This window comes from Symsagittifera roscoffensis, unplaced genomic scaffold (genome assembly GCF_963678635.1).
Source record: "Symsagittifera roscoffensis unplaced genomic scaffold, txSymRosc1.1 SCAFFOLD_1141, whole genome shotgun sequence".
Classification (NCBI taxonomy): domain Eukaryota; kingdom Metazoa; phylum Xenacoelomorpha; order Acoela; family Convolutidae; genus Symsagittifera; species Symsagittifera roscoffensis.
The window spans coordinates 1-10,250 of NW_026971005.1; the positions used below are offsets into that span (position 1 = coordinate 1).

Consider the following 10,250-nt stretch of genomic DNA (forward strand, 5'->3'; position numbering starts at 1 on the left):
TTAAATGTTCAAATTACCTTTTTTTTTACAACAAATATAAAATAAGTTCAATTTTTTTTTACTGATGAGCAACATTCTTTATTTTCTGACCTGTTTATTAGAATTGCCGGCCCAAAATAATTATTTCTATATCTTGATTTTAAGTCAACCTGTGGTTCAATCTGATTGGTTCTTTAGCCAATTAAATGCAAACAACATGGTCCGGCACTTCAATTACAATTTAAAGCAGATAAAATTATTGGCCGAAATGACCAAAACGAGAGACATTTTTTCGCGTTGAAACCATTTTACTGAACTGTTTTCTTTGGGTATACTATCACAAAAAAAAATATGAAATTATTTTTCTTATTTGACTAAGATAAAAATTTTCAGTTAATTAGGCTAATATTTTTTCTGCTGGAACAATTGATTGACATGCCTGATCATGTTGCTTGAATTTGATTGGCTAATATTAGCCAATCAAATTTTGTCTGATTAAGTTTAGCTAAAAGTTATACAGTTCTGATTTAAATTATCCGGACAAAACGAACAAAACTTGAATTTTCAAACACGTTTTTTTCAAATTGGGTTAAGATTAGACAAAAAGTGAAGAGAACAAAAGTTGCTTAGAATTTCACCAGAATTATTATGATGCCATTTTTTCTCCAAAATTCTCAACAAAAAAATTACCCCAAAAATGGGTCAATTTGGCTTTTTTCAATAAATCAAGAATTACGCTGAAACTACTTTGTTAATTGATAAGAAAATTATATCACAGGAAGCCTCTTACGCAGCTCAACAAAGTTTAAGAAGGGTTCAGTTTCAAAATTTGCGCAAAAATGTTTAAAATATATTTTTAAGCAATAATTTTGGGTTTTATATAGTAAAAATCACATTTATTGACTATCAAGTGAAAACTTTTTCTCTTATACTGGTTTTTGGAGATTTAACCCTTCTTAGACTTTGTTGAGCTACGTAAGAAGCTTCCTGTGATATAATTTTCTTATCAATTAACAAAGTAGTTTCAGCGTAATTCTTGATTTATTGAAAAAAGCCAAAATGACCCATTTTTGGGGTAAATTTTTTGTTGAGAATTTCGGAGAAAAAATGGCATCATATAAATTCTGGTGAAATTCTAAGCAACTTTTGTTCTCTTCACTTTTTGTCTAATCTTAACCCAATTTGAGAAAAACACGTTTGAAAATTCAAGTTTTGTTCGTTTTGTCCGGATAATTTAAATCAGCACTGTACAAGTTTTGATTTTGGGCCGCTTTGTGCAAACAAAAGTCTTATGAACCAGCCAAATCTGCAATTTGGAAGGTTTTTTTCTAGATTTTAAAAAACTTTTGCGACACATCGTGACTTATTTTTGCGTTTAATTAGAAATTAAAAATGAATTTGTTAAGAAATCTGCTCGTTAAATACGAGGTCAAAAACATGAGGTCAATAATTAAAAAAAAAACTTTAATTGGTCAATACTGGTCGCTTGTGAGCAATACATTTTTGATGTTCATTTTATGATGTTTTTGTATAAAATTAGTGTACAATCTATTGTATACAATTTTGTTTTATTTACCATGTAAAACTAAAAATATTATTGGATTTTGATGCCGTCATAGCATCGACTGAACCATTTGGTTATTCAGTTTTTTAACAAAGAAAGTCTCGGTTATTCATTTTATCAAACCAATTAGAATTTTATTTTTAGCTATGTTGTCAGTTTCAACATAGCTTAAAATAAATCTTGAATCATGATCCTGTCGCAAGTGCATGAAATTAGAAAGAAAGAACAAAAAACGTCATTTAAAACGAAGTAGTGGGGGTGGGGCGAGGGTGTGTGTGTCTGTGATTAATGATACCGACATACCTGGTATCGTGGATTTAATCTCTGTCCCGAGGTCAAAACAAATGATGATGTCCTTTAGGGGGTTGAGTTTGGGGTCCTTGGGGACCACTGAAGGAAACCGGGGGCTTTTTGGTAGCATATAGTTAAGGGAGGTCACTTCTTCTTTAGTCCAATCTTTGTGCCATTTCCTCGCGTAGATCTGGAAGCCGTACAAGCTGCTGGTTTTCTCGCCAGTTCTCCTAAAAATTAACATTTTTCACCACACTAGCAGTTAAGTTCACATTTGACATCTGAAGAACTAAATGATATGAGCCAGCAGTTCTTTGGAATCGTACAGGATATTGTGTAGGAACAAAAAATTAGGTGTTTTTATTGTGAGCTAAATTAGTTTCTAAGACCCTCAAACTTAAGCTAACATGATGTAGAGTCAGAAATGACAATTCACTGATCATTCAATTTTTTTAAAATAAAATACTGAATTTTTTTGGCGTGAATTCCACACTTTGGTTTATTTAATGATGCTTCAAAAGTTTTTTTTTGCTCACATGTCAAGTCCATGTAGACACAGTTGATTTCTGTCTCTATCGAAGGCCAGCGAATTGGGAATGAAGCCTACAAACGGCGGGGCGTCGTCGTCCGGGGTCGAAAGCTCCTCCCGACATGCTTCAGACGCGAAAACTAAAACAAAGCGTGGATTCCACAATTTTTTCAATTGAATGCGCTTGAGTTCATTGTTTCAAAGTTTCAGTGAAGATTAATAACGTGACTTGATTTAATTATGATAAGCTGATAAAGCTTGACGCATATGTGTGATGATGAGATTCATAATGACACTCAAAGGTAGTTTGGTGATTTTTAGCATGATTTTTTATCTAACAAAGCAGTCGATAATAAGTACGTGCAACTAACGCGCATAGACGAACTGTTTGGCCTGAAAATAAAACTGCTGCAACTATGTAAATCCATTTTTTTCAGGATTGTTTTTTTTTGCAATCGCTGTCAGACGCAAAGAAATCAGTGTCGATTACGCGAGCCATGGACCCTAAAAGATTTCCAGGCTAACTTGAAAAGATGTCGACGAAAAGTTGCTGTAATTTTTTGTTACATCTAACAAAAAACTCGCGATTTATTCTAATTTCGCTGTCTAAAATGCAATTTGATGACAAAAAAACTATAAATTTGTGTAGGAGTAGAAGTCGCCACTTACCGTGACAACATTGTTGTTGATTCCTCAGAGTCAAGAAGCATCGTCCTTTCGAACTTTCTAACTGGTTCATGCAGTCCAGCTCAGTTGATTGAACTAAGTTAACCACGAAAACCGCAAACACACTCGAAAAAAGTGTGTGGGAGATGATTTGACGCATGCTCGTATTAATCATCATTCTCGTATCTTAAATGCAACAAAAAATGTAATAATTTAAAATTTTACTGAAGGATTTTTAGCGTTACCACTCGATATTTGCTTTGACAAAAAATGGCGAATACCTTTTGGACATGTTACAATATTATTTAAAAATAGAATTGTGATTCAACTAAGCTTTGCACAGTCTGTCGTTACGATACCATATTGTATTAAACTAAACTATGGTGTAATCTGTCGCCAGAATTTAGAATTATTGGTCAACAGTTATTAATATCCTTGTCCAGAGAATGTTTGAGAAAACCGCAATAAGTAATAAAAAAAGTGCGCTTCAACTAAAGAATTGCCACAGTGAATCATTTGTATTTTTAACGTGCAGTTATGTTCCACTTTTTGATGAAAGTGACAGAATATTTGACTAGATAAACTTCGAATTTTTAACCTGGCATGTCTTGTAGAATTGTTTTTATATCATCTATAGTTTTTAATGCATTGAGCTCAAAAATAAAACAAAATTTTCAACTGCAATTTTTTTTGGACCAATGGGGACTTGAAACTTACGTTTTTAGGAGCCAGAAAGAAAAAGTTTTGTTTCAATTTTTATTTCTAGCCAACCAATTTGCTGTGTTGTTTTTTTGCGGAAGTTTTGAGTTTTGGAAATGAAATTTTAAACAAATCAATTACATTGTTATTTGATGGGTTCGTGTTATTGAAACAAAACCTTATGCTGCATACCTCTGCCTGTTTTGCTTTCATCATTGTCTTGCCAAAAAAAATTTATCCTTGGAGTTTATAAGTTCAATTTTTCATTTGAGAAATATAATTTTTTTCTGATTAAACATTTAATACTTAACACGTATCTAAAATGAGTATGAATCACAGTTTGTAATATAAACGAAACAAATTTTGTTCAAACTTTCATTTTTTTTTGTTTTTTCATCGAAGAAAAATTACTTAGAACAAACTATCAATGGCTTCAACTAACAACAAACCTCAGCAAAAACATTGAGAACGGTTTGGTGTGAATAGTAGCTCTTCATTTTAATAAAGTTCACTACTGGGGTTTTCTAAAAGGGCTTCTTTTGGTATATCTATCGACTCTGACTGATTATTCATTGTGTTACCTACTGTTACTTGATAAAAAGCACAAAATTAAATGGACCCAAACTCTTCACGTTTCTTGGTATAAAAATTAAGTTGAAAAGTTGCAACAAAAATTGATGTTGAGTTTATCAATTATATATGTTAAACACAAAGCGTATAGCCCATGTTTTGCGGTCTTTTCAATCAGAAATAAGACCAAACAAGACTGCTCGTATCAGGGCGAAGCCTTGATGGTGCCGTTTGCATTTTAAGGTCTCTGGAGCAGTAATAACAAAAAAATAAATATAATGAAAAAATTATAAAATCTTTCATTTTTAAATATGATTTTTTTTGTGAAAATCATCCCCCACACGCCTTATAAAAAAGATATATGTCGCTGCTAGTAACAAATCAATTATGGCAAATAAGCTTATTTCAACCAATTTGGAACAATTTCTAAGACGGATTAAATCTCCGCTTACACGTTGATAGCGCGAAATATATCACGCGTTAATCGTCCAAAAACGGCCAAAATTGCAATCTTTAAACCCCCATAACTTTACGAAACTTTTTTTCAGATTTAACCTTAGGACAACAATACCTTTTGAATGATATTATAAAATTTGGTCAAAAATGGCTAGTTAAAAAATCTAAACTTGTCTGATGAAAAAAAAAACACCCCGATCACAAACTTTCCGTTATTTACTTTACGAGAGTCGGAACAATCAGTAGTCTGAAATGAAAGAAATTGTAAGCAATTCTGAGCCGGACTGTTTTGCCTCATGTTTAACATTTCTCCTATTATCTAGATGGTAAAATTAATGATATTTAAGACCCTGAAGTTTGTTTGTTTAAAATCAAATCACGTCGAGCACAATTTTTTGTCACTATGCTGCAAAATGGGTCAAGCAGCCAAATCTTAATAAAGCAGACGTCTCAGGCCATCGGAAGTAGTTTTTGGAAAAAAAAGATGAAATTTCGATAAAAAAAATGTTCTAAGCTTTTTTGTAGTAAACTTCGTTTCTGTTTTAATTCTATAGTTCTATTTTGTATTCATAGAGCGCGAACTCACCATCCCGAATTGCCCAAAAAGGCAAAAATCAAACTCCCGTGTAAAACAATGAATCATCGCAGATAGATTTTGTTTTTCGTTTCGAGCGCTTGTTTCTTGTTTAATGCAGCAAATTCCGAAAATTAGTGTAACTTAATTGTACACAGTTGAATCCAAGAGTGTTTACAGAGGTCAACAGAAGGTGACAGACAGCATCGAAGGCCGGGACCTGCCAGGAATTAATAAGCACCACAAGTCAAGTCATAGCTGATTGTAGGCTTGAAAATTAGATCTCTCATAAACTAAATTAGCACCATATGCCACTCCTCAATCAATAAATGAAAAACTTTAATGACCAAAATTCAGAGACTTATAACTGACATAACTGCTATATGTTGGTTGATAAATTATAAAAAATTTTAGTGGCGAAAACTACTGGTTGTTAGATAAATAATAAACGAGTATTTGAAGAACTCAGTTTTGAGCTTATGACCGGATGCTGGTCAGCCCTTTCCCTGAGCTCACAAGAATTTTAAATTTTTTCAGTTTTTGTTTATTTTTTCTCTTCTGTATCTCCTTTGTTTGCGATGTAATCTATCATTACCCCCAACCATTTTGGTAACCGTCACAATTCCTTTTGCGCCCATTCACAATGAACACGTCTCTTAGAATTCGCTCTTCTAAGGCACCAAAATTACATCTGGCGGCGAGCCCGCTTAGAGCTCAGTGAAATTGCTCGATACTTTTGTTGATCTGCTGTTTCAGAGCGATGAGCTGAAACGTTTCGTACGGCTCATTTCTCTCTTTTTTGCATTCCGATTCAACCGCGTCTAAATTCCTTGGGTAAGGAGTCGTTGATAGGGCAGGTGGGTTGATAAGACACAACTACAGGTTTGATATCAGGGTTTGCTCGCTTTCTAACCGGTTTTTACCGTCCACTTCCGCCGGCAAAGCTCTAATCTGGGCGTCGGTCAGCGTGGCCTACAGAGGTCAACCGAAGGTGAAAGACAGCACCGAAGGCCGGGACCTGCCAGGAACTAATTAGCACCACAAACGACAGTTGATGGATGGCTAGAACACAGAGAACTCTCATAAACTGAATTAGCACCATATGACACCGATCGGAACTGTTTGTGCTTATGATACCTTCATTTGTAAATCTGACCATGGAAGCATCAAAACGAAGCCAAACTTCTTCTTTGGATGCTCCAAACAACAAACACAGCAAAAAATAATCCGAATTTTTCTTGTCTTTGGTTCTTCATGGCTGTAAGTCGGGTCGCAATTTTTCTATTAAGGTCCGTTAAACCATTGATATTTTAACCAATCTCATGTTTTTTGTCGTATATAACATGGTGATAGTTAACAAAATCAAAATGTTGCTCTTGCTCTCAGAATCATCTGGATTGGATACAAAGTCATCTGATTAGGTAGAATTAGTCTTTATAACTATAAACAATAGTCTTATAGCTACTGTAAGTAGAGATAATTCCGGATGCATTAAAGTTTAATCACCGTCTAGATTTGGGCAAAACAGTCACTGTTAGAGCTCCAACGATTTTACAGAAGTCCTATTCTTCAGCTCTCATCAAAAAATGATCAGTCATGAATTGGTGCACTAGCTTTCAATAGATTTGCTTTCGCTTGTCATGTTCATTTTGAATCATCGAGTCGTAATCGCAGTCGGATTCGTCACATTTTAATGACATCACATATTTTAATTTTTTTATCACGTTCTAATTTAACCACTGAACTCTAACGCTAAACGAATTGTAATAAAATTTTTAAAACGCTTAAAATTATGACGATACAATGACGTCAACGGTTGTCAGTTCTAAAAATATAGTAGTCACAACTGCTTTTCAGACTTCTGTAAAGCTTTCATAACAGTTCATATCAACCAAGAAAAAGTTGAATGTAGTGATGGAGTTAAATAAGTCCATGAAAAATAAATATGTGTTTGTTTGGTGTGCTATCCATTTGTTAAGCTTGCTATTCCTTGGAAGAACTGGTGGATCCGCATCTGACAGAGGCTGTGTTGGAAGTAACTTTGACCATCACGATGCATCCTCTCCACGCTGCTACATGCTCAACACCGACACTTGCTGCTTTGGTAGAAACATCGACGATGACTAAAAACTATTTTGACGGATGGAAGAGCTAAATATTTTGATGTTTGCTGGTCCGAACTGAGCCCAATATGCGTAGAGTCCCATTAAAATTATTCGATTTTTTTTGGGTTGAAACTCTAGTGTTGAGAATGAAGAACGCGCTAATATTTGAGGGTTTTCTCAGTTGGACGATGAGTTGTACTTAATATTGTATCTTTGATTCGCGCTGTGTGATTCAATTTTTTTTCAAAAACTGAGCAGAAAAATAAAAAAATATTTAGAAAAATTTGAGCAAAAAATATTTCAAATACTCTGATCAGATCGGTTTTGTTTGATTTTGTTTTTTTTTAGTGACTGAAAATGACAGTTGTGCAAACAGTGGCAATAGTTTTTCACACAACTCTCCGATGGTACAATTTTCCCAACAGAGCAGAGTGTACCATCTAGCAGGAGGAAGGAAACATGGACACAACCAAATATGCATACGCCGCATCACATTACATCACAGGTTCAAATATATCAAGTATTTACTTTTTGGACAAAAGAGGAAAAGTTATCAAGTGTCTCGGCTGAAAATTATTATTTTTTGCTTTAAACATCTGGCTAGTTTTTTTTCTCTAATCTTAAGTTAATTTTAAAAAAAAGTTGATTAAGCCTATCATATTAACAAAGGTGCTTTTCAATCTACAAGTTCTAATCAGCTCGCGCGAACTTGAATATTTCAACTTCTCACGTTTATTTTGTTTAATTTGATCGCAATATCATGCATCCAATGTGATAAAAAAAGGATTATATTTTCTAAGTATGGCTTTATCTTTAATTTTCTAAACCAATGCTGATGACGATGACTTTGACTATAGAAACCCAAAAAGCGACTTGAGTGAGTTGAGAGGCTGGACTATAGAAGCAGTGGTTGAAGACACGCAGACGGGATTGGAATGGGGGAGGGAAAGAGTTCACTTCCTGCTGCCACGGCGAAATATCAGTTCTGTGGCAGCCTTCTTCGAAACAGAGCTAATATCACAAAGGGGGGAGATTGAGCGTGATGTGGAAAAAGAGAGAAAGACGACTGATGTGAAATCCTCAATGAGTAATGAAGGACAGAGAAATTTGTTGTTGGACGCCGTTTTCTGCTTCCAAATAGACACTTCATGGGTTACAGAAAACAAGAAATCACTGGACCTGAGCAAATGTACTTCTTTGTTTTTTTTTCTCGTAAACAATGTATCAATATTAGTTGCAAAAGTGCCGATACAAAGGCCAAGGACCTCGGGTTAACGTCTATAAAAGAAAAAATGCTTATCATACAATTTCATATATGGCGACTATGGAAAAAATGCTCATCATACAATTTTCATACAAAATTTAAAAACTGTATTAAACGTTTTTAGAGAAGTACTTCTGTTCCATTTCCATCTTTTGAATTTTTCTGCTCAATAAAAAAGTGACCTTTATTTTTTGATAAAAAAATGCTTATCATACAATTTTCATGTATGATTAACATTTTGCGATAAAAAAAATTCAATCCTCACAAATCATTAAAAAAGGTTTCTGGATAATTTTTATTTAGTTTGAAACGGATAGTTATAAAAAGAAGTTGTGGTGATTCTCAAAAACATGATTTTAATTTTGGTCCAAAAAATGCTTATCATAAAATTTTCATATATGAAAATTGTATGATATGCATTTTTTCATAAGCAAAAACACAAACTTGAGGTAAAAAATTTTTAATCCATTTTTTGGTTGCAAGCTTGCTTTTTTGCTCAAACATAAATTTTTGCGAAAAAAAAAATTTGCATGCAAATTTGACTTTTTGTGTTTATAATGTAGTCCAGGATGAGTTTATCACCCAAAAAATCCAAAAATAACCTTTTTTTCTCAACTACCAAAATCTATATATTTAGAAAAAAAAAATTATTTGAATGTTCAAAGATAGTTTTTTAAAAAAATTGTATGATTTTGCAATAAGTCAAAACATGTCAAAAACGATTTGTCGCAGCATTGATTTTTTCTTTGATATTTTTTGATGTTTTGATTCCACCAACATTCAGCTAAAATACTGTATAGCTCAAAACTGCTCTAAAGCAGCCAAATTTTTGAATCCGGATCAATGTTTGCGGTATCCAAAAATAAATATATAATAAATATATGATTAATTACAATTTTGCGGAATCCACTTACATTGGCAGAGCTCGCTTAGATTTTGCTGAATATTCATTTTTGGTTGAAGATGCTTTCATTTGCGATACTCGCTTCCAATTTGCAAATCAACTTATATTTATTGAAACCTGGAACACATAGCTGCATTTTCTCGAAGTTTTGTTAGTGGAGTCCACTTACCTTCTGGACTATGTTTAACGCCTTGTCTCTGGATTCTATTGACCTACACACACCAAGCTATGCGCCTATCCAATGAACATTTCGGCCTCGTAATGTCCATCTTATTCATTTTTGGCCAACTGATCCGACAACTTTTTGTAAAGAGACCAGTAGGAGCTAACATCTGTGATGGGGAGCAAAAAACAAAAACGCGCTTTTGGACGTACTTTTTCAAAACTGTATGAAAACTGCTCTCTGACATTTTTCCAAATGTTTTCTTGCTGCACAGCGGTTCTTTGTAAGTTTGTCTAAAAAGTCTCATTGAAAACAATTCAGTAAAAATTGCAATAACACGCTTATTGGAATCATAGGGATGCGAAATTGGTTGAATCATACTGCTGTGAAATTAGTAAGAGAAGGCAAAAAGTGTTTGAAATGGTCAATTGTTTTCACCTTGAGTATCATTTTTTTTCCTGTTTCAGATGAGTCAGTTTATATGTG

At 33.7% G+C, this 10,250-nt stretch overlaps 2 protein-coding genes across 3 annotated transcripts; one reads left to right on the top strand and one right to left on the bottom strand.

Annotated features, from left to right (window-relative positions):
• Nucleotides 1-1,846: 1,846 nt before the first annotated feature.
• LOC134856112 (uncharacterized) lies at nt 1,847-3,258 on the bottom strand (the record flags this gene model as incomplete). The annotated part of the gene is given in 3 exon segments (XM_063872478.1): nt 1,847-2,064; nt 2,371-2,503; nt 3,033-3,258. Coding segments are annotated over 3 exon segments (526 nt in total), but the record flags the coding sequence as incomplete, so codon positions are not given.
• A 3,867-nt stretch (nt 3,259-7,125) lies between these two features.
• On the top strand, nt 7,126-10,250 carry LOC134856110 (uncharacterized; the record flags this gene model as incomplete). Of its 2 annotated transcripts, none has more annotated exon segments than XM_063872476.1 (4): nt 7,126-7,432; nt 7,782-7,938; nt 8,291-8,622; nt 10,232-10,250. In XM_063872476.1, coding segments are annotated over 4 exon segments (698 nt in total), but the record flags the coding sequence as incomplete, so codon positions are not given.